Consider the following 24,061-nt stretch of genomic DNA (forward strand, 5'->3'; position numbering starts at 1 on the left):
CTTTGCACCTAGTGGTGCAATCCATCCTGGAACCACACGGTGGACAGAGGACAGAGGAAAGCAACAGTGTGGCCCCCTGTGCCCTGCAGCTAGAGACAGTGCCCAGGCCCCCCGCGTACTGCACTGCTCTGCTGAAAACCTCTCATCTCCCAGGGCCTTGGTCGGCCTTGCTCCAGGGTGGGGAGTTTGGCAGGGGGGCCTGGGGCCTCAGGAGGGCAGGAGGGGCCTGCTCAGGTCTGGGGCTGCTCCTAGGAGGTTTCTGAAACACCAGGGCAGAGCACTCAGGCCACACCGCAGCCCCTTCCCAGGGTGGAGGGTGGGGGCCTGGAGGCCGCCCTGTCACGCTCGCCTGCCCCCGTGCACCCGGGGCCTTCACAAGCAAGGCCATTTGTTCCCTCTGTGGGTCACGACCTGGAGCTCCGGGCATAAGAAGCTGCAAGTCAGCGGGGGGGCCCGGGGGGGCCCTGTGGGGCCAGGGGGACGAGAGCTGGAGGCCCGGGCTTGCTCCCGGCCCCGGGCCGTCCTCGGCCTCACTCTTCCCTTCCTCCCCTGTGAGTCGGGACGGAAACGAGAGCCCCTCTGGGAGCCGGGATCAGAGTAAATGAGAGCAGACAGGTAAACGGGGGTCAGGCGCCCCCCCAGCCCCAGCCTCCCTGTCAGCGTTGGGCACGGGCAAGGGAGGAGTCGGCCCAGAGATGGGGGAACCCACGTGGCTGAAGCCCCAGCAGCGCAGGACCCATCCTCAGGGCCCTCAATGCTCGTTATCTCTGGTTCCTCACGGCCAACACAAATGCCCCTCCCACTTCACGGAATGGGAAACTGAGGCACAGAGACAGGTCTCTGAGCCAGGAAGGGAAGGACGCTGCTGTTCCGGCTCCAGTGAACACAGAGCTGGCTTCTGCGGGCGGACGTGAGGTCAGCACTACCGCACGTGGCCTCCAGCCACCTCCAGGGACATGACACAGCCGAGGGGGGACGCCAGCTTGACTCTGTGACCCCACCTCAGTGGCTGCCGGCAAGCTCCGTGCCTCCCCTCCCAGACGCCCAGTGTGCTGCCGCCAGGATCTACAGGGCCGCAGCCTGCTGACCCCGGAGGCGACAGAAGCTGTCCACTGGCCCGTGTCCACAGCATGAGCTGCACCGTTTCGGAGCTGAGCCTTGAAGTAACCCCGGGGACACACTGTGGAGCCTGACAACGCAGCCACTGGAAGGCAAAACTGAGACTCCAAGGCAAAGTGACCGATCTGAGAACAGCCCGAAAGCAGAGCCTGCCCCTCCAGACGGCACCAGAGCACCTGGTTCAGGCCCGATGTGCCTCATCTTCCCCAGCACGTGAGCTTCAGGACCTGGGCGCCAACCGAGATGGGTCAGAGCCCCCAGAGCCCTCACCTTTCTTGGCTGTCTCCATCTCTTCTTCGGTCCAGCGAGAACTCTCGTTCATCTCCATCGAAGCTAAAAAGGAAGACGGGGTGCATGGACAGCAGCCCGAGGGGCGGTCCAGCCTCCACACAACCCCCTGCGATGGGGGTGGTGTAATCAGCCCAGTTCACAGGCGGGGACACTGAGGTGGTCCAGGGCCTGGACTGTGAGAACGATCTCTGCATGCACCTGGCTGGGGAGAGGGTGACCTACCTGAAAGCATGGTGACCGCATGAAGGTCAGGGGAACAAGGGATGTGAGCTTTGGATGGGCAGGGACATCATCTGAGCGTGGACTTGTCGGTACAGGTGATTCTTTGCTGTTAAACCCCTGGTTTTAACCCACTAGATGCCAATAGTCCCCACTCGAACTGTGACAATCAAAAATGCTTCCAGATGTGGCCAATTGTCCCCTGGCGCTTGTAAGGTCCCTCACTAAGAATGCTGCTCTACAGGGTGATTGCTATATTCTCCCCCAACTCCCCCTGGTCAGGACGAAGCTTTAGAAAGGGGGACGTGGCTCCCCTTGACATCAAACAGAGTTGGCTAGGCCCCTGCTGTGGCACTGTTTTTGAGTCTCTCCTCCAAGGTCCCCTAGATATGAGCCCAGGTCTTGCCCTGTAAATTGCTTAAAACCTCATGAAGAGGGCAGACATGAGGGATCAGCTTCATGGACTCAGTGCCTGGAACAGCACCAGGCCCAGAGTATGTGCTGGTAGAGGCCAGCGGATCAGTGGAGGGAAGTTCCAGCAGGAAGGAAATGAGAAGGAACAGCTCAAGCCAGGAGAGAGAAGATGGCCCCCACCCTCCCCCCAGGGCAGCCTCCCCGAGAAGGAACAGCTCAAACCAAGAGAGGGGAGATGGCCCCCACTCCCTGCTGCCACAGCCTGCCAATCTGTGAGACCTCACGAACTTTCCCCTTTCTTCCCAAGGGATCCTCAGAGGGAAGCTATGAAGTCTGAGCTCAGGGTGGGGGTGCTGGAATAGCCCGCTGGAGGGCCCGGGGTGGTGTTTTACACCCAGCAGACTAGCCCCGACATCAGCCTGGCGCCCAAGAGGAGCTTCCCAGAAGGTAGGCCCACCACTGCATAGGCCTCTAGGCACCAAGGGGCAGCCAGCAAAAGTCTACAGGATTCACATGAAATTTGTGGCCAACGGGGGCTGGGTTTGAATCCCGGTTAACTCCCTGACTATGGAGGCAACATCTTTTCTCTAAACCTCAAACAGCCCACCTATGAAATGGGTACAAATTATCTCCCCCAGGAAAAAGGAACAGGTGTCTGGCATGGACCCTGGGTGTGGGATAGGGGGCACCTGTCAGAACGAAACATCACCTCCATCAACTCCCACCCTGGGAAGGTACTCTGGAGGCTGGGGCCTCAGCCTGAACACTCAAGGTCCGGGAGGGGGGCTCCCACAGAGGTGGGAAGGTGGGGCCCCTCGACAGCCAAAATGGTACAGATGACAGACACACGTTGGCTGCCCCCCTGTGGCTGAACTTGAGAACTGCTACTCAATCCATCTCTTCCCCCCACCCCCCCACCCCCCCCCCCACAACCTGAGGTGGAGGGGGATGAGGCTCAGAGCACCTGGGGGTGGATGTCCCCTGAGCAAGAGAAACCGAGGCCCCACAGAAGTGAAGTACGAACCCAGAAGCCTACTGGGGCTAGGGGACGGGTACAGTCTGTGCCCAGGTCCTTCTAAAAAGGGGTGGTGGCTACTCAGTGCCAACCGCTTCCTGGAGGAAATGGGGGCCAAGCACGGCCAGATTTTCTGATTAAAAAACAGAACCCAAACTGGCGATCTGGATTTTTACGTGAACCCTCCCAGTTCCGGGATCACCAGGGCTGACAGCCACTGAGCCCTTCCCACACCCCAGCAAGCACGGTGTAGATGAGGACGCAGAGAGAGGTTTAGGAGCTCGCCCCAGGTCACCCAGTGACTTTGGAAGCTAAAGCTGGGATTCAGAAGCCACCATCCTCCCCGGCCCGAAACTCACCCAGCTCAGCGCTCTGCTGCGGGGTGACGGCCTCCTCGCTATTGGCCTCATTGGCCATCGAGCGGGTGATGCGGCCTTTGCGTCTTCCCTGGCTGTTGGCAGTTTTGCGGCCTTTGGAGGCCACTGCCTCCTTCTCATCGTTGTCCTCCCCAGAGGTGTCGTCTGTCTTCTCCCTGAAGGCCAGAGAGAGAGACAGGGATGGCTTCGCCTGCGTCGGGAAACCAGACAACCACTGCAAGAGACCTGCTTTTCTTTAGCTCGAGGAGCGCTGGCTGCCAGGGGGTTTGTACCCGTCAGAGGCCGGGAGTCAGGGAAAGCTCGAGGTAAGGGCTGGTGGGCAGCAATCCGCAAGCCTTCTCCATGCACCAGACGAGAGGCCACGGCTACCAGCTCTCCGCAGTGCCACTGTATTTGTGCAAACCACAGCTTTATGTTCTCCGAAGAAGGACTAAGGGCCGGTAGGAAACGGAGAGCTACACACAGGCCGTCTGCAAGACCGTCTCACATGCCCAATAGAGGGCCGCGCGCTGCTACCGCAAGACTACTGCACTAAGTGCATGGGGCGCAGGCGGGTACGACCCACAAGGCCACCTCACTCCCCAAAGCAGAGGCTCAGCGGGGCTCTAGAAACGGCACTCGCTTTGCTGCCAGTTATTATCAAGGGCCACCGTGCCTTGCAGCACACACAAAAGGGAAGTCTCCTGCCGGGCTTCTGCAGCTGAGCCAGGTATGTGGGGGTGCATGTGACCTCCGTACCCAGGGCTGGGGCTTTCTCAGAAGCCGACTCAGGAGGGTTGACTGTGGAGCCGCTTGGGTTTACCGCCCCCGCCTCCCATTCATCTTCCCGAAGGCCCTGCGTGGACGTCTGGGAGACAGGGGGTAACGAAGCCAGATGTTCTCTGAAGCCACATTCCTGAGCCTCTTCCAGGTACCTGGCACGAAGCCGTGCCTGCCCCCCCCCTCCGGCGTGAATCTCCAGCTGGCTGTGCTCGGCACCCGCCCCTGGCAGGCACGGGAGGCTGTGCCTTGATCTGCAAGAGCTCACGCTGACAGCGATAATTCTAAAGGTGAGGGCAGGGCCCGCCTGCATACCTAGTCCTTCCGCCAGCTTCTCTGATCCCCCTTCCCCCGCCTGGCATCTCGGGAGACTTGGCGGAGGAGGGGGAGGAGGTGAGGAGGCAAAGAGCTTCCAAAGTCATTGCCTAGATTTATTAGCTCAGGAGTAGAGCTCAAATGAGCTATCAGTCTCTGAGGTCTCCAGAGGGTTTGAGGAGGAAAGGGCGGGTGCGGGGAGAAGGGAGGGGGCCGGGCAGGCTTCCGGCAGGGGGGCTGTCAGGTTCAGACGGAGCCGAAGGCGCCTCCCTTCCCGGCAGGCAATCGGCAGATGCCAAACCGCTGTCCTCACAGCCTCGAGTGGAGTCAGGAGCAGCTCCCCACCGCCCAGGGCGGCTCGGCGGCTCGGCGGCCTTACTTGCTCAGCTCCTCCTTGTCGTTCTCCACGTCGGGCTTCTCCTCCTCCTTCTCGGCCTCCTTCTCCTTCTCCTTCTCCTCCTTCTCCTCCTGGTTGCTCCGGGGCATCTGCTGCTGCTGCTGCTGCTGCTGCTGCTGCTGCTGCAGGGGGAGGGGGGGGGCGGGGGGGTAGGGAAACAGAGATAGGTGAGTCTCCGCACCCAGGCTGAGCAAGCCCTGGCCACAGCCTGCGGTCCTGCAGCCCACGGGGTCTGGGGAGGCGGGAGTCCCGGGCGAGGTGTAGAAATTGGAAGCCTGGACTCAACTCCTGCCTCCCCAGTTTGGGGGCTGTGTGACCTCAGATGAGGCTCTCGAGCTCTCTGTGCGGATGCTGCCCCTTGAAAGCAGGGCTATTCAGCCTGCCTACACCTCAGCCCGGGGCCAGGAGGCGGAAATGAGAGCGCCCTCACCGAACTGGAGTCTGGCGTGGGTGTTAAAGCGGGACTGACGCCATCAAGAGCACGGGGAGGGCCGCTGGCCGGCCGCTGGCCAGAGCAGGCTGAGCGCCGGGGAACCGGGGGACGCGCCCCTGACCAAGCTCAGGCCACCTCTCCACCTGTCACCACATCTGCAGAATGGGTGGGCAGGAGGGGTGTGCTGGGCCCCGGCCCACTTGAAGGTGCTTGCTGCCATGTCGAGGACCCACTCGTGCCAACAGCGGGCTTGCTCTCCTCGCATCAAGGGGAAGCGAACCCCCACTTTAGGGGGAGGAGATGAAAGGGGCTCACAGCAAACCAGCCTCCTCCCGAAGGCTCTTATTTCATCTGCCCAGCGGCAAGGCAGGTATGGCCTGCCTGCCCCATCACCCTAGGCCGCTGAGCCTGCCCACGTCAGGACAGGGGAGAAAAGTGACAGCGGCCTGCTCCTTCCCGAGGGGTTGCCCGACTTCCTTTCTGCCCTGCCTGATTTCTTTTAAAACGTACACTGATCCTCTAGGCCACCCCAAAGTCCTCCCTGCAGGCAACTGCCAAACCAGACCATCTTTCCGTGCCGATGAGCCAAGTGAAAGGAAAAGCCTTGCCGCTGAAGAGCCTTGTGCACGTGGCAGGGGTACGGTCATACCGATTATCAGACAAGGAGAAAAAAACCACGCTGATGGAGAAGGGGGGGCAAGCAGGGTGTCGCTCCCTCCCTGCGTCTTTCCTCCGCATCAGGAACACACGCCCGTCCGACTCCAACACCCAAGGCTGCCTTGGCCTGCAACCCCCTCCCTAGACCTTCTCGTGCAGCTGGAATTTAGGAAGCGGGGGCAGGGAGCATTCGGCAGACGCTCGGGCCCAGAGCGTGGATCTGCATGCTCACAGGGAACGCTGCGCTCTCTGAAGCTGCGGCAGCAGCCGCCCTGGCCCTGCCTGGCTTGGCTCTGCCTCCCTGTCTCCAAGAACCCCCTCTATTCTGTCGGAGGAGGCAAGGGGCACCATGGCTGGCCTTGGACCAGCCCCTCCACCCCCACCATGTTGCTGCCAATTTCCGGTGGCTGGCCCTTAACTAGCCTGTCCCTCACCCCCAGAACCCCTCAAACACTAAAGCATAAACTTCCCACCACCTGGGGGCTGTGGCCACCTCTCACACCCAAAAGGCAAAGTCTCTTTTGGAGCTGTCCGTCCCAGCAGTGGAAGGAGGGACAGAGAGGTTTCCCGGTTTGTTCCAACACAGCGTGCCCTCTGCACACTCGCCTGACGAGGGCAGGGGTGGGGGAGCAGGGGTCAGGGACCTGGCTCCAGGGCAGGAGAGCGAGCGTGGCTGATTGGGGAGGGGTCCCCTGCCCCATGGGCCACCTGGTGTGGCTACTGTCTCCACCTATCAGATTTGCTGACTTCTACAACACCTGGGAGGCTGACGCCGGGCTTTCCAGGGGCTTTCCGACCACAAGAAGCTTGGCATCTCCCAACACCTGTCTTCAGCTACATCTGCACTCACACCGCCCCGCCTGGGCAGCCTCACTCCAAACGTTTTCTCGCTGTCCCTCCCAACGGCCACACGGGCCCAACTCCGGGCCACCCTCCAGGAGGCACCTATCATCATTCCCTGGATCTAGCCTGGTGGGGCCTCAAAGCGCCCTGGGATCTCATCCTCCACAAAGCAGACCACTGCCCACCCCAGCACAGCCAGGAGGTGCGACTCCCCACCCACGGGGGCCCAGCCCGCGCCGATGCCTCCTGACTAATAGGGGCAGAGGCCCGGGGGAGTCTGCCATCTGTGCCATACTGAACTACGTGCCTTCCTGCGGCCCTCCCCCATCAGAATCCTGGAGAAACCCCGCTAGGAAGAGGCCAGCATTTCCCGAGGGCTGACTACACGCCTGACACTGAGCTGCGCACATTCTATCGACTGGCTCCTGGCCTTCTGAATCCCAAGGATAGTGATGAAGATGAAAAACCAAGAGTAGCGGTGAGCTGGGGCTCAATCCACAGAGGCGGCCTGTCCCTGGCACCACACCAAGCACCCTGCAAGTGCTACCCTGCTCCATGCCCTTAGCCAACCTGAGACAGAAAGGGTAGTGACCCATGTTCCCATCCTGCAGGGAGGCAAAGCCTCACGGTCTCAGACGGAGGAGAGCTGATGGCCTGGTCCCATGGTCCCCAAAGCCCTACTCAGAGTCTCTGACCAGAATCTGGGGCCTCAGGTGTGTGTGTGTGGGGGGGGTTCTTTGGGCGTCCCTGCCCCTTCCTACCTAGCCCACCCTGTCCCCCGTTTAAGATTCCTCAAGCCCCCACCTGAGCCTGGGCTGATCGGTAACCACCCCCACCCCTGAATCATCATCCACATCACAGCACGAATAACAAAAATCGATCCAAGTGCCAGGCCCCAGGCACTGTTCTATGAACTGCAATCACCTCCTTTACCAACCCCTTCATTCTCCCACTTTACAGAAGAAACTGAGGCACAGAGAAGTCGAGTGACAAACCTGGTCAACAGCAGTGCCAGAATTCCAGCCGACGCCCGAGTCAGCCCTGGCTACGCCTAGCCCCCTCTCCTGCCATCTCCGCCTGCCCTGGCGGGCCCCTCACTCCTCAGCTGGTGCTCTGAGCCAGATTCCCCCGACCTGTGCCCACCTCGTGCGGAGGCTCAGGAGTCCCAGTCAGCGCTAGAGCCTGGTCACTATTCCCATCCCTTCCCGCCCAGGTGTGCAAGCCCAGTGTCAGACACCCGTGCCTCTGCCCGGACACTTTCCCAAGCCCTAAGCGCAGGGGTGGGGAGGAGGGGCAGCGCAGGAACACCGCCGTGGAGCCGTGGCACAGAGCCCCCAGATGGCCTCATGGTGCCCAGTGACCTGACCGCCATCTCCCTTGGGAGAGGTGTCCCAGCACGCTGAGCTGTGTGGCACCGGTGCAGGGGACGGAGGGAGGAACCCCAGGTCCAACCTGGCCTGAAACACGTTTTCCAGTGGGAGAGGCTCGCCAGGCACAATACTGACCATCTGCCTGGCCTCCTGTTGCATGCAGGAGATCAACGGGCTGATTTAGGAGTGCTCCATTCACTCCAGATTTATGGGGCGAGACGGGGCCCCAACTCACAGGCCCCCGCAGCCAGGTCAGTCTCCGAAAGCCTTCGATGGTCAGGACAGCAAACAGGAGGACGAACACCCACTACGGCCCCCCCTCTGGACCTCAGGCCATCCCCAGCTGTGGATGCGCATTTGCTGGCTTTCACGGGCGATTCAGAGCCAAGGTTCCCACTGCCTGATGGCCGCACACACAGGTCACCTGGGGAGCTCTGGGAAGTCCTGACGCCCAGGCCGCGCCCACACCAATCACAAATCCCCAGGTTATTCTGATGGGTAACCAGGCTTGAGAACTCGTGCTTTAGACAAGGAACCGACAAACTTTTCCTGTAAGAGGTTAATTCTGTACGGCCACAGGTCCACTGGTTTCTGTCATAACTGCTCAACTCAACGCGGTTTGTAACTTGAAAGCAACCGAAATGTAAACAAATAGGCATGGCTGTGTGCCAATAAAACTTTATTTACAAAATAGGCAGTGGGCCAGATTTGGCCTGAGGAGCCATAATGTGCCCACCCCTGCCCCAGACCACTGCTGGTCAATCTAGACCGTGCACGGATCAGCTGGGGATAGTGGGGGAATGCAGATTCCGTGTGTCTGGGGTGGGCCTGAGCCTCTGCATTTCTAGGCAGCTTCCTGGGGAGGCTGATGCTGCTAGTTCCCAGATCACACTGAGGAACGAGGCTTTCAGGGATCCTTGTTTCACAAAACACACCCAGGACCCTTGCCACTGGCAGCAGGTGACACCTGTGGACCCGGGGGTAGATCCGGAGGCCAAACCCCCATCTCAAACGACTGTGGAGCTCATGAGGAAGGGTCTACCTCTGCTTTTCAGACGCGTCAACGGTCAGGCTCACGATGGGCTTCATGCCCAGTACTCAGTTGGGCACGTCCCTCCCAAACCACAGCACGGCTTTGCGGAAAACCTGACCGGATCTACGGTTAGCCAGAGCCATCAGTTCCCATCCCGAGGGACCCCTGCTTCCGGAGCGCTGAGTGCAGGACAGGCAAGCGGCAACGGAGCCTACACTGTGCTGAGCCCCAGGCCAGGGCTGCACGGAAAACTGCACAAATAAAAACACATCCAGATGAAGCCTTCTCCTCATTCTGTGAGTTAACGGAATCCTCCCAACAGCCCCTGGGACTACCTCTGTTCTATAGAACAGGACATAAGGCCACAGAGAAGTCCGGGAGCTCGCCCCAGGTTGCATGGCATTTCCTAGCAAGATCCTACGGGCAGGTGCTATGCCTGCTACCTGGGGCTGGGAGGTCACAGGCTCCCCCCGTTCAAACCGAACCATGCCACCACCTGTGCGTTCCCCCCACATTCATGCTCTGAGCCCATAAGGGGGACACCATGCCACCAAAAATGCGGTCCCCAATCTTCCGGAGCTGGCGCCTCAGCTCACAGAGACAAGAAACTCTGCCAGGGCAGAAGGAGGCTCAGTGCCGAGGAGACTTTAGAAGTCACAGCATGCGGCAGATGTGGTGGCAGTTCTGCCTGCCCCACAGGGACAGGGAAGGAGGCCTCTGAACGGAGTCCCCAAAGGCTTTTGGTTGACAAGGATGAGAGGGGACACTGCAGGGAGAGGACCTGCCTGGGCAAAGGCACGGCGACATGAACACGAGCACTGTCCCTACCGCGCGACATACTGGACATGGCTGCAGAGCCTGGCCACCTTTAACCCCACGCTCAGACACACGGCGGGCACCCTGGTGGCAGTGGACAGCCACCAAAGGCTCCCGTCAGCGGTGGGGGGGCAGGGAGGGGAGACAGGGGATGACATCTTCTGCCCCATGTTGAAGGGCAACTCGGCAGCCGACCAAGGGAGGCATGGCTTAGAGTCCAGTGAGAGCTGACGGGATTTGATCCTCAGATGACAGGTCCTCAGGAACGTGCCGTGAGAGCTTCCCCGTGCCGCACAGCGCTGCCGGCAGCACCATCTCAGCCACTCGACCATGCGCCCCCAGTGAGCAAACCCCGAGAGGGGTTCTGTCCTCATGACACCTGCCGTCTCTCGTCAGTGGGGACGAGGGGGCCCAGGAGCCCAAGGCAGGGGGGAGAACTGGGGTCAGGGGGCAGAGGTAAGACACAACGGAGTTTTCTGGTCCTGGCGGCCCCCACCTGACCCCTCGGCTCCCACCCTCCTCATCCAGTCCATCTGTCCCTCCTGGAGAAACACAGACAGGGGACGCCCCCTGAGTCCAGACAGAGGTGTGCTGAACTGGCTCAGATCAGCTCAAGAGAGCAGACTTCAACTTTCAAGGATTTTGCAGAAAAGTTGTTAAACACAGCCGTTACTAAAAACTAACTACATGACCTTACAGTTAAAGAACTTATGATAAAAACAAAGGTAAGAAGTACTCAAGATGCATCACTCCCCAATTATTTGACTACACAGATCCGTTATCTATGCTCTTGAGGTTATTTACATCAACTGCATCCACACAGCGGAAGTGGGACAGAATACTGCGCTGGGCACGCCCCCTCCCAGCTCCACCTTTGGTGACATCACGTCGGTAGCTTAGATCTGGCACGGTGGGAGTATTTATACCGCGGCAACTGTTACGTGCTACAAATCGGGGCTTCGCCCCCACAAGGCTGGTTGCTAAACACTCCCCAGCACTCCCCTGCAAACAGATGTGCCAACAAAACCCGAGTAGCATTTAACACACACACACCCATGACGTCTGTTCTGCCTGCAGGGAGATGTGTGGTTGTGGCAGCCAACGCTCTGTTTGAAATCGTCGATCAGATCCTGTCCTGCCACCGGGAATAAAATCAGTGGTCTGACAGACCACAAGGCCATGGGATTTAGCCCCTGCCTGCCCCTGCTCACTTCACCCACTTCCCCTGGGACCGCTCCCTCCCCCTTGCCTCCGGGAAGATGCCACATTTCATTGCTACCTCAGGGCCTTTGCACTCACTGCCTGGGATTCTCCCTCCAACTCTGCCTGGCTGGTTCCTTCTTATCCCTCAAGTTTAAGCCCAAATGATACCTCCTCAGAGGAGCCTTTGAGGTCAGCTCCCTAAAAGCTGCCCTCCCTCACATCAGCTACCTCCTGACATTCTGTAGCCCTTACTACCACCTCAAATAATCATGCTAATTTACTTGCGCACTGTCCACCTCCCACACGGACCTGTCCGCTCTGGGGAGCTCGTTTGTCTTGTTCACTGTGGAATCACGTAGAATGGGGACAATGTGAAGTCATGACACAAAGGTCTCCAACATGGCCACCACCCACCCAGGATGCTCCCTGAGCAGTCAAGACCAAGGGGGACCCTCCTGCCGTGACCCACACTGGCACAGACCCACACAAATGCTGCTCTTCTGGTAACTATTTCCTGACTCTTGGCAGCCCAGCTTGAGATGCCCGGATGTGGGGTCTGTCAGCCCCCCACCTCTCACCCCCTCCCAGGGTCCAAATGCTCCACACTCACATTTTCTGGGCTGGGCTCACATTTTCCATGTCCTTCTATGCCTTTGATGGGGTATGCCTTGGACAGCAGTGGCAGAGACCCAGGTCTCCCCAGCCCCCACATCATGGCCCGTGAGAAGGCCATGTTTGTCTTCTTCCAAAACGGCAGCCCAGCTTGCTCGCTCCCTGGGGTACGGCCTCTCCTGGGAAGGAGACCACCCACCCTCCTGAGAACAGTGGTCCCTGGAATATGTCTGGGGGGCTGCAGGTCCAGAGGGGCCTCCCACAGGTCTCTCGCCTCCTGGGCAGGAATCAGAGACATCTGCTCACTGAAGCCCTAGATCCAGACAGTCTGGCTCAGCCCGGCATGCCCCCAGCAGCGCAGAAGCGCCACCTCCTATAGGCCTGGGCCGCCCAGGAAAGTCGGATAGACCCCCAGGCTAGAGGCCCATCTGGGCTCCAGGTCGTGGTTCAGGACACGCACACCCACGCTTACCCAGCAGGCCGAGAGAAACACAGCCCCACCCGGGGTCAGTGTGGCCATATCTGGCCTGCCCCACGTCCCTGCCAGACTGCATTGGGGGGAGCCCTCAAGTGATTTCCTCAGCCCAAGGGGGGGCAGCCAGGCCCTGGGAGCCAGCCCCGACTGCACAGCAGCTGCCCCTCCCCGCGTGGACTGCGCTTGGCCGGGCCTGTCCTGGAACGGCCTTCCAGGTCATGCTGTCCCCCGGGAGAGCTGCCCCAGGCACGGGAGCCTCTGGAGTGCCTCAGCAACTGGAACAAGGTCACCTGTCCCTTGGCAAGGAGCGGGAAGAGGAGGCTCAGAGGAGCAGGAAGAAGGATCAGGGAGAGGGGGAGAGAGGGGGAGGAAGGCAGAGAGGCGTGGGTGTGGGGAGGGGAGAGGGCCACGGATGAAGGCACAGGGGGAGAGATACAGAGACCCACACGTGGGGGTCGAGGGAGGTGGGACACCAAGAGGGAGGCAAGAAGGCGAGAGGGGGCTCAACCCAGAAGACACAGGAGCCCGCGGTCAGTGAGTGGTCAGCGGTGGGAGCTGGACCGGGCCACAGAGAAGAGCCACGGAGCACAAGGACGTGCAGGCCAGACGGCAGGAGGCCACGTGGGACCCCTGCATATCCCCCTCAGACGCCCCAGGGACAGGCCAGCAGGCTGAGCCCCAGCTGCCCAGGGAAGCGCTCACCCCCGGGGACACGCCCCCTCCACGGCACGCCCCCCGCCCCCATCGCCTGGAGGGCCCCTCGATCACAGCCACAGCAGGGATGGGCCCTGCTGCCTGGCCCAACTCCGCCTCGCACTCTCAGCTCCCCGACGGCCTGCATAGTTAGGCCGACTACTGACCACAGCATTCCTGGGCTCTGCTTCTTCAATTAGCTGGGATAATGCAGCCCCTCTGTCCATGAATCATGAACTATAACCACTGTACCGTCATCCGCCTCAGCCCGTGATTCACCTCATAGAGAGGATGCTCGGGCCTGGGCCCAGCCCCCAAGCACGCCTGCCACTCAGGGGTGGGTCTCACGGGCCAGGGTCCAGGAGCCGGGGGCTCAGCTCCCACCTGTCAAAGCTCAGGTGTGTGGGCTCCATCGGGGGTGGGAGTGAAGGGGCTGGCATTCTGGAAATCTATGGCTTGGCCTGCATCTCCCTCCGTCAGAATATGGAGAAGTTTCTGGAAGGTGGATGGCACCCTCTGTTAAACACAGAAGTGATCCTGGTGCCCCAACAACCAGCGCACTTGCCTGGCCTCCAGGGCTGAGCACCCGCGCCGTGGATGCCAGGGGGCCCTCCCCTCTCTCGGGGCAGCCGTCTGACGGTCTACGCCCAGAGATACCCAATGACTGCTGCTTTTCATCAAGAAGTTTTATGTTCCACTTTTGTAACCATCCACGCTTTCAGATGTGACCGTCAACATGGTAAACAAATGGCTTGCACAGGGCGAGTGATGAGGGTGTGACAGGACAGGGTGTCACCTGAGCAGACGCAGTGACGTCTTGCTTCACACGCTGTGGTTAAGCATTTGAGAAGGTCATGACCACTGGGAAGCATAGTTTGCAAATACGAAAACGCACAGGGTTAGTCCCCCGGAGGAACTGGCCAGGTGCCCTTCTAGAAGCTGCTTGCTGCCCCCACTGCTGCAAGTGTACCCAGCTGTCCATGCACGGCCTGTGGACTGAGACCTGGCCCTGTCTGCCCACCACAGGACACCTCAGAAGGGCCATTTCCGCTCATCTCCCCTTCAGGATCATCTCCTCCCACCCCCATCTGCCAGTGAGCCTGCACCATGCCTCAACTTCCCCTTCTGCCAGCCTGCTCCCTCCCCCGCCCCTCCCACCCCCCCTCACCACCACCACCAGTAAACCTCCCACAGGCTGAGGTTCTGAGTGGTCCAGACCAGCAGCCAGTATTGCTGGGTGCCTGTTAGAGATGCGGGCTCTCAGGCCCCGAGGAGGAGCCTGGCCCAGCAGTCTGACTTTTGACAAGCCCTCCTAGTGACAGCTGGGAGACCCTCAGCTGGACGCCAGCTCTGTCTCAGGTCCGTGACTCAGCCTGGAACCCCAGAAGGGGACAGCCTGAGGACACTGACTGCAGCAGGAGCAGGTGGTGGTGTCCCCTATGTTCTGGGGAGAATAACTCCCTGCCATCAGCACCGCGGGTTCGCCTCCTCCCCAGACACGGGGATTTGAGCCCGGGACCCACTGAGACAGAATGGTGAGGAGACGGGCACGGGCGAAGACAGCACGGTCCGTGAGGTGTCAAGACAGCCATGCCCAGCTGATGCCTTTGCCCTAGCTTCCTGAAAGGTCACGGTCTGATCTGGCTCCCAAGGCAGAACTTTTAGTCCTGACATGCAGGAGGCACTCCATACACGCCCTCAGATGAACACACAATCCTGGGCATCTGACACCTGGTGGGGAGGGCCCACCAAGGGGCACCTGTTGGGCTGAGAAGCTGAGAGGCCCCTCATGGCCAACCTTAGCCATGGTGTGGCCCCAAGCCACGGGAATCACAGACAGGCACCATAGCCTCTGTAGCCACTGGCCACCTGGAAGAAGGCGGGGACATGCATGGGGCTGGGGGAGCGAAGAGAGACTGCAAGACAGCCAGAGAGGGGGAGACAGCCCTCCATGTCTCCCAGAGCACAGAAGAACTAAAAGAGACGGGAAGAGTTTCCAGCTGCAGGCCTCCCAGAAGCCAGGTGCACGTGGGGCCAGGAATAGATTCCCAGTGAGTGGAGATGGGACACCCAGACGGGGCTGGGGGCGTGATGCAGATGGGGGATCAGTGGGGCGCATCCCGCCCACAGCAAGGTCCATCTGCTTCCTGACGCAGCAGGGCCTACACAGACCAAAGAACCCAGGCCCTACAAGGTCAGTGAGGGACAGCTTCCAAAAGACGAGCCACATGGCCAAAAGGTGGCAAATGGGATCACCAGGGTCTCCCCTTGGGCTCCGACGGCAGACTGTGCTGGGTTCGAATCCTGAATACACCACTCACTAAGAGCAGGTTCCTCACCTCCCAGCACCTATAAAGCGGACATGATGGCAGTACCTCCCCCCGATAAAGCTCTGAGTGAAAACGCACCCGACCCCTCACACAGGTCCTGGGGCTGAGTGAATGGCCAGCAGCATCGCTGTCCCATCATGCCACAAGGCCAGTGCCTGGCAATTTTGATAGGACTCCCCTGTCTCGCTGGCCTCCCAGCGTCTCCCCAAGAAATACTGGCTGAGACAACCTACGTCTTCCTCCAAAACTAAAGGGACCCAGGAAGGTGGGGCAAGCCTGACTTGCCTCCCGTGCCAGGCTGCAGGAACCCCTGCCCTCCTCACTGTGACACGTATCAGCAGGATCACGGCCTTTATAAAACGAAGCAGAAATAGGGACGCTCGGGCCCCATCAGTAACTGCATCTCAGATTAATGAGAGGGGCTGAGAGACCTGTGTCTGCCATTTATTTCACTGTCACAGGGCAGAGAAAAGACTTACAGCCCCAGAGGCAACACTCGGGTTGACCCGTTTATTCCGTATTTATGAACAGGGCCAGTGGGCAGTGGTGAGGGCGGTGGGTCTGCCTGGCACAGAAGTCCTTCCAGGATGTGTGTGTGCATCTCTGTCGCCAGCACACCAGCAGCCCCAGCTGATGAGAGGCAGGGGAAGGCCACCAAGCCGTGTCCCCGCTCCCAGGAGACAGGGGCCTCCCGCCCTGCTTTCTTCCATCTTTCTGCGAGAGACAGAACACAGAGGCATCCTTTCTCCATCCTGGGAGCCCCAGCCTGAGGCACCAGCCTGAGCAGAGAGCAAAACCTCACCGGAGAAGCGGTGCAGACACTATGGCTAATCCAAGACGACGCAGACAAAAAGAGGAAACAGATGTTTCTCCTCTGCTATACAATATTCCAGGGCTCCCCAGCGCCCCAGCCTTGCGTGCTCTGGCCTCTGCCCCCAGTCACACATGATCCCCTCTTTACCTCCACCACCCAAGCCTTACCATTCTCAAATCCAGAGGTCTTACACTGGGGGCCGAGGACAGATGGAGAGCAAATATGATTAAGGGCACACTTACCATGGTGAGCACTGAGTAACGCAGAGAATTGCTGAATCACTCTATTGCACACCTGAAACTAACATGTTAATTACACTGGCATTATAATTAAAAACTTAATTTAAAAAGAAAAAGGGCAAACCGGAGTTGTTTGGCCTATACAGTCAATGTTTTGTTGTTGTTTTTCATCATGCAACCTAAGATGGAAAACTCAGGCAATTCCACATAAATCCAGATTTCCAACTCATCCTCAAAAATCGGCTCTGGCAGTACGAGGACACTTGGCCAAACGTCAGCAGGGGTGGACCCAGGTCACAAGCGAAGTCGGCTACAGGCCTCACCACTCCCTGCTGCCTCTCACGGAAGCTGAGGTCAAGTGTGAGCGGCCATGTACCCTCACATTTGTACTTCTGTCTTCCACAGAGTAGAGAAACAATGCTAGTGACTCATCAAACATGAGCAGAAGATCTGTCTCCAAACCTTCATTCATTTAACACCCTGGAAGCTGTTAAGACCCCTGCTCCAAAGACTCTAAGGGCACTATGCTGTCTCATACCCCAGTGCGTTTGTACCTTCTGTTCCCTCTGCCCAGGACACCCTCACTTCTGTTCTTGTCCTTTGAGGAGCCGCTCCTTTACCTCATTTTTGAAGGCCCCTGCTCTGTGGAGACTCTCAGACCGCCGGCATGCTATCCGGGAACCACCTACGTACTCTGGTCTATACAACCGGCGAGGAGCTCCCTGTGCCCAGCACAGAAATAACCGATAAACAGAATTAACACCACAGAATAAAAGGCATGGCAGCCGACACCAAAGATGAAGGAGCTGACACCCCCAACCCTCCCATCCGGGACTTGTCCGGGGATACCCCCCCTCCCTAAATGACCTCAACACACACAAGTCCTCATCTCCCTCCATGCAGACATGGCTCTCCCCATCTGAGTCAGAACCCTTCCTCCTCCAGAGCCCCTAGCCCAGCCACCTGGAGGGGCCTCATGAGCCTACCCACAGTGATCCCACAAAGGCAGGGGGGTGAGTGAGGGCACACACACTAGGAAGACAAGCAGGAGAACTGGCACACAGTCGGTGCTCAACAGATCTCTGATGATGGTTTTTAAATAAACCTAAAGGCCTTTAGCTCCCCTTCTGTTTTGCCACAGTCCCCACCACTCCCTACTGCCTTTCATGCCTCAGCATATTTATGCTCCCTGCCTGGAATTTATCTGAGTTTGTGCTTCTCAGTCTAGAAAATTCCTGACTGCACTTTCATTTCTAAAACACCACAGCTGGGGGGTGGGAGGGGTGGGAGGGGTGGGGTGGCTGGGTGATGGATGCTGGGGAGGGTATGTGCTATGGTGAGTGCTGTGAGTTGTGTAAGACTGATAAATCGCAGACCTGTACCCCTGAAACAAATAATACATTATATGTTAATAAAAATGCATAAATAAAAATAAATAAATAAAATAAAACAAAACAAAACAGCACAACTGGGTCTTTGAAATTAAGGAGCTCCAAACCAGTAAGACTTGCTTTTACACATCTGTTAGATGGGCAGTCAGGCTGGTCAACTGTGGCCACACAATGCTCAAGGAAAACCCTATCCACAAACCAGACACAGCCACCCTTCAACGCCCCAGCCAAGGAGAACCAACACTCAGTCCCAACCATTTATGCCTGACTGCAGTGAGGGGTTACTTACTCTCCTCTCAACAAATTTGCTCCCTTAATTACATGTAGCTTAGCCAACAGGAAAGTGGGTCCACAGTGCGGAAGCACAATTCCCAGAAGGCAAGAGAGGAGAAGAAGGATGCCGGTTAAGAACCCAACTGTGGGACTCGACTGCGAAGCGCCTCACACTGGGCGCCAGGACCCCACCAGGGATGGCTGAGAGCCACGCCTCAGGACCCCTGCCCTGGCCAGCCCGGAGAAGGGGAGACGCCAGTGTCAGGGAGAAAACCACAGGACCCTCTCATCCCGCGTCCCGCCACTCCTGGCCTGCATCACTTTCCCCTGGGCGCCCCAGGCCAAAGGCCCCAGGAAGGACGCACCTCCACCAGCTCCAGGCAGCACCCTACAGCAGTGCCCCAAAGCCGTCTGCCCGTCCAGCCCAAATCCCTCCTCCAACAGTGCAAGCCTACCTCCTCCAGCAGTCACATGCTCCCAGTACTGCCCCGAGCTGATTTTCAACAGCCTGGAAATGAAGTGAATCCATCCCCTCTGTCTCCCAAGCACTGATCGATCACCCAGAAGCCCCTTTTCACCTGTGTGCTACAGAACCCCACCATCTTTACCATTATTTGCCAAACATTGTTTAAAACCAGCTCCTTGTTTCTCCAACTCAGAGGTCAGCATTTTCTGGAAAGGACCAGACAATACATATTTTAGGCTTTGCTGTTTCTGTCATGACTTACCCCGCTCTGCTGCTATAAGAGAAAAGCTGCCACAGTAATATGGAAATGAATGGACGTGGCTGTGTGTCAATAAAACTTTATTCACAAAAGAAACGGTGGGCCGACTTGGCCTAAAAGCCATAGCTTGCCAAACCCTGCTCTAACGCAAATAATCCCTCGGTCTCATCCTAAACAGTGACAGCTGACAGACTACAGATTGATGTACTGGCTATTTTCTGTTTTCAAGTATGCATAAAAACAACACAAAGAAACTACAAATATTTTTAAACGCTGAACTTGTTAACCGGTCCAAATCAGGCAGAGAACCCAGTCCTTGCTCTGGGGATGTGACCCTTTCACCACAGGGATCATGATTCACCAAGCCAGGAGTTCTAGAATTTTCCAGGCTGAGAATGGAAGTGGTCTTTCTCCCAGTACTCCTCTCTGCTGCTGGGGTAGCCTGAATACTCCCAGAGAGGGTCTCCCGGCCACCACGGAGGGGGCCCAAGCTGAGGGAGCCTGCTGCAGAACAACACGTGCAGATGGTCACTGCCCAACTTGCCCACAGCCTTGGAGCATGCCAAGGACTGGTCCCAAGAGCCAGCACCCTGGCCAGCCTCTCACCTGGCTCTTGCCGCGGCGCCGGTAGCTCCTCCTCACCAGGCTCTTATAGTTCTCATTCTTCTTGGTCAGGTAGTAATAGAGGACACACTCAGCCACAGTCTGTGGGACAGAAAGAGAAAAATGCTATGTCCAGTGTGGGTGGTCAGAGCTGGGGTCCAGGAGCCAGAGATCTGGGTTCAAATCCTGCCTCCTCCACGCAGAGCAGGGTGACCCTGGCCAGGTCACCGTGCCTTCTCACCTGAGTAATGGGGATGCTCGGAGCACAGACTTCACAGAGCAGTCATGAAGACGGAGCACTCGGGACCCCCTACAGAGGTGCTACCTGGTCCTACTGTCCTTGCTGCTGTCTGTAACCGTAATAACGAGGTAGTCACCTGCCCTCCCCAGGCCCTCCAGCTCCCAGCTGGGCACACTCAAAGTCGGCCCCAGCCTGGGCCTGGGTCTCCTTCCTCTCAGCGCAGCTCCTTCTTCCCGAACAGCTGGGGCCCCGAGTAACCTCTTCCAAGCTTTGTGACCCAGCCGGACTATAACGTCCCCAAGTGACTCTTCGTCTCTTAGAACATTTATGATTTTCTCTGCCCTGATCTTTTCCACACCCGTCTGGGTCTGAACCCTGGTGCCACTTGCTGAGTTAGCGACTGGCCCTCCCTGGAATCCCACCACGTCCTTGCCCAAACGGGACCAGTAAGAGGGCATCCTCAAAGTAACCAGATGCAACATGGTCGTGCCTGCCACCTGCAGCCATGGGCCGACTCCAGGTGACAGCTCGCCTCAGAGGGCTGTTCCGTCAAAGCTGCCGGGTACAGAGGCAGGCTGGGCCTCAAACCTCGTGGCCTTTGCCACCTCCAGAATGCACGTGAACAGAGGTTATTTCCCACGTGGGATTCCCTAACCTGGCCCACACGCGAGGCCCACACAGCAGTTGAGAAAGTCATCTTATCAGATGCCAATATTTGTAAACTGGGCAATGTGGGTGTCTGACTTCCCCTTGAACAATTCAGGGGAGCGCCTTCCTTCCATGCTGGACAACAGTGGGCTGACTCCAAGCTGCAGCCGTCCCTGCAGACGAGCACCGGCCGGCCGGCCCACTGAGCTCCCAGCCTGCTCCAAGCCTCACTCAGAACACCCCTGTCCCCAAAGGCATGGGGCACCACTGGCAATCCCTGCTTCAGACCGTTCTGGAAGTTCTATTTAAGTCCTATCCTGAGCCGCCTCTTACCAAACTACACCATAAAGTTTACTCTCCAGGGTACAGACTCTGATTCCCCATTCCCAAGCAATGCTGCTCAACAACCAGCTTCTGAAACCCTTGCCTCCATCCCTGGGGAGCCCTGACCTAGAGCCTCCCAGACTGTCCACAACCCCCCCCCCCCCCGGCACGAAGCCATCATGAAGTCAGAAGAAAGGCTATTTATAGGGTTTGCTTCCCCACGCCGGTTTTTCAGGCACGGAAAGATTCTGTTTCCCTACGTCGCCCCATCTCCCTCCTTCTATGGTTATCAGCTCATTAAGGGCAGATGCTAGGGACAACTGCACAACTTTAAAATAACCGCCTGGCTCATGCCTGGATGGCCCTCCCTCAACTGAAAAGCATGAGGCCTCCAGCAGCTGGGCAGATGCCCCATCTCTGGCAAATCTGATTCAAGGGAGTGTGGCATAAAACACCCAGGACAGCAGCCCCAGAAGGAAAGCCTTGCTGGAGCCCTTCCTACTCCATCCTACGACACCGGGGTTCCCAGCACCGATGCCAACACACAGGGTCTCATCCACACCCGGCCTGGCTTCCCCCACTCCAGGCACTGCCTGGCCCAACAAAGGGTGCACACGACACTTTGTGTCTACCTGCCAGGGAAGAGGTGGAGCGAAAGGGGGCAGTGCCTTGGGCTGGGTTTGGGGGCGAGGTAGGGTTCAAGTGGCAGTTCTACATGAAGGTTTGTCCAAATGGGATGGGGACTTACTGACCACACGCCTGGCTGGCATCAGGGGCGTCAGAAAGCATCCAGTGACAACCAGAGAGGCCAGCCCCCTGAAAGAATGCCACTCTTGCCTATAAAGCCTTAACTGGGACGCCGGGCACAGCATGCATGGCTTCCAGAACCCATGCCCACTCTGCAAGGACGCTCGCTGCCACGTCTGAGGAGCTGGCTCCAGGGAAGCCAGTGCACACAGCTCTCCTGGGCTTTCCTAGCCTGAGGCTCCACCCCCTAGGCCAGCAGGGGCGGGGCCTGCGACTGCTTCTCAAAGGAAGGAGCAGGAGGACCTACGGAGGGGGGCTAGGAGGGAAGGACTGACAGAACAAGGGGCAAGCTCTGTGGGCAAGGAGGGAGGGTCCTTTGCCCCAGGGCAAGCGGCCGCCCACCGGAGTGGACCCCAGAGAGGTGGGGGGCAGGCGGGGCTGCCGGGCTGGTGGCTGGGCTTGGGGGCAGCAACTCACCTTCCTCTCCAAGAATGATGCGATCAGGCCGAAGTTCTTGGGGTGCTGCATGAACCTGTGGGAGGAGAAAGGCGGGCGTGAGGCCCAGCCGCGGGGGGCTTCCCAGCTGGGCGGGCACCGAGCACCCGGGCGCCTGCCATCTCCGCGGCCCTGCTAGGCGGGCGCCGCCCCACTCGGAGCAATTAAGCCCAGGGGGGTGTGGGAAGGGCGGGCGGGCCGAGGGTAAGAGAGGGCGTTCCTTGGAGTGAGTCACTGGTTTTAGCGCCTTTGAAAATATATTTGTTTGTCCTGCTGGAGGCGGCTTCCAGGAAAAATGAGGACATTGCATGCAGCTCTTTGGTGGGGTTCCCCCCCTTTTAAAATCTGCCTTTGTTTCTATCTCCGGCCGGGTCTGGGAAGCCGGGCCTCGCCCGGCCCACGCCGGCCCCCACAGCCAGGCCGCGGGTCAGGCGGCGAGCTGCAGGCCTCCCTGGGAGAGCTGGGAGCACAGGCTCTGAGTGCCCGCGAGGAGGTGGCAAGAAAGGACTTACGCCGGAGGGGGTGCGGGGAGCTGGCATCCCACCAGCTGGCTTCCTGCGAAGCCGGCAGAATTACTGGGAAAGGCTCGGCAAGGCTGAAATGTCAGGGCCATAGGAGCAGGCGGGCAGTGGGGGCGGAGATATGGGTCATGGCCGCGGAGGCCCCAGGGATGCTGGGTGGAGCCCCTGGCCGGGGCCCAACCTCGGCCTGACCGTCCCCACGACGCGCCACCGCCCCGCAGCCTCCCCCCGGGGAGAGAAGGAGCTGCTGGTGAGGCGGGGTCCCCAGGTCCCCCAAGGGAGCCTGGGCCAGCGCCCGGTGCTCTCCGCCCGGCCCTCCAGATGGCTGGGCAGGAGGCCAATGGGCCCCTCCCTTCTCTCCAACCAGACACCGGAGAATCCGGAATGGCCTCTTTTCTCTTCCAGTAGGAAGCCGCGAGTCAGAGTGGCAGGCTTCCCCGCCTGGGATCCTGCCTCAGGCAGCTTGCAAAGCTGGAGCCAGCCTAACGCCCTTTTTTTCAGGGTTGCCTTCCTCCCCTCTCCCTGCCCCAGTGACATTTCCTTCCCCCGCTAGATCCCTTCCTCGGGGTTTCCCCAAGGAGAGACGGGATCCCAGGAGACAGGGTTTCAAACCTGGAAACCCTCTAGCTCACCTCTTCCACCACCCTCCAACCTAGAGCGCTGTATCTTCTCACAACACTTACTGAGAACTTCCTACCCACTGGGCACCTCTCAGCAGCTAAACAAGGGAGGCACTGTTGCTGTACCCATTTCACAGACCTGGAAACCGAGGCTTGGAAAGGCGAAGTGGCTACTGGAGGTGACAAAGCCAGTAAGTGGTGGGGCTCTATGCCACTGGCGCATGATTTCCAGAGGCCCGAGCCCCATCAGTTCTGTGGAAAATGAGGCCTTGACCAGGACAGCTCTCCCGGAAAGACTTGGGGCACGAAGCTGAGGCTCAGGGGACATCAGCCCTGCCTGCCCTGCCCCTACCCTTCTGAATTAACAACGAAATCCTTAGGTGAAAAGAGCAAACATGAACTCTCCGGAAAGGCTGAAACACAGAAAACACACCAGAAACACCTTTTTTCTTTTTTTTAAAGAAAGCATAAATAAATAAAAATAGCAAACATACCAGGGGGAAGTTAGATACCTAAGGCGACGGTGATTCTTAGCAACCGTGACTGCGATCCTTCACTAAAATTATAGCACGGCTTATACGCGGAACTCGACTCGTGGCAAAACGATCATACCTGTGACTGTGAGGACCTGGAAATGAGCCCCCAAGGAACTAGGTTTCCTATCTCCGAGGAGTCAACCCCAAATGCCCCTGGGACCCGCTCCGCGAAGAGCTAGTCCCCAAAAACTGCTCACTCTGAGGTAGGCACTCGAGGCCTCATTACAACACCCCTCTATTTTTCCAGAGGGTTTAGAATTTCCATACTCAAAAGCTTTTGTAAAAAACACAACTCTCCTGCCCAGACCCTCATGGATGGTCCCCCTGCACGTCCACATCCTGGTGTCTGTGCAGCTACGTCACCCCTGTGCTGCCCATGACCCAGAATCATCCCCGTCCCAGAGGCCCGCCAGGCACTCTGGACCCACAGCAAGTGGCTAGAGAACAGGGGTCTCATCCCCTGGCCGTGAGGCCTTCGCCGGAGGCAGAGGCAGAGGTCCAGCGGCTAAGCAG

At 58.7% G+C, this 24,061-nt stretch overlaps 1 protein-coding gene across 12 annotated transcripts in view; it reads right to left on the minus strand.

Moving 5' to 3' along the window:
• NCOR2 (nuclear receptor corepressor 2) overlaps positions 1–24,061 on the minus strand; it is a 182,412-nt gene that overhangs the window by 63,883 nt on the left and 94,468 nt on the right. For 11 of the 12 annotated variants that reach the window (XM_028092423.2, XM_028092422.2, XM_088019535.1 and 8 more), the window contains exons 13-17: positions 21,854–21,908; positions 19,420–19,518; positions 4,889–5,028; positions 3,418–3,590; positions 1,390–1,452 (exon numbers count right to left, since the gene is read on the minus strand). In XM_028092423.2, coding sequence (XP_027948224.2) covers positions 1,390–1,452; positions 3,418–3,590; positions 4,889–5,028; positions 19,420–19,518; positions 21,854–21,908 — 530 coding nt within the window. The remainder of the gene's footprint in view (positions 1–1,389; positions 1,453–3,417; positions 3,591–4,888; positions 5,029–19,419; positions 19,519–21,853; positions 21,909–24,061) is intronic. The other variant, XM_088019534.1, reaches the window with a different exon arrangement.

Source organism: Eumetopias jubatus, unplaced genomic scaffold (genome assembly GCF_037043125.1).
Source record: "Eumetopias jubatus isolate StellerSeaLion01/CBP00866 unplaced genomic scaffold, mEumJub1_p1.0 scaffold_16, whole genome shotgun sequence".
Lineage (NCBI taxonomy): Eukaryota > Metazoa > Chordata > Mammalia > Carnivora > Otariidae > Eumetopias > Eumetopias jubatus.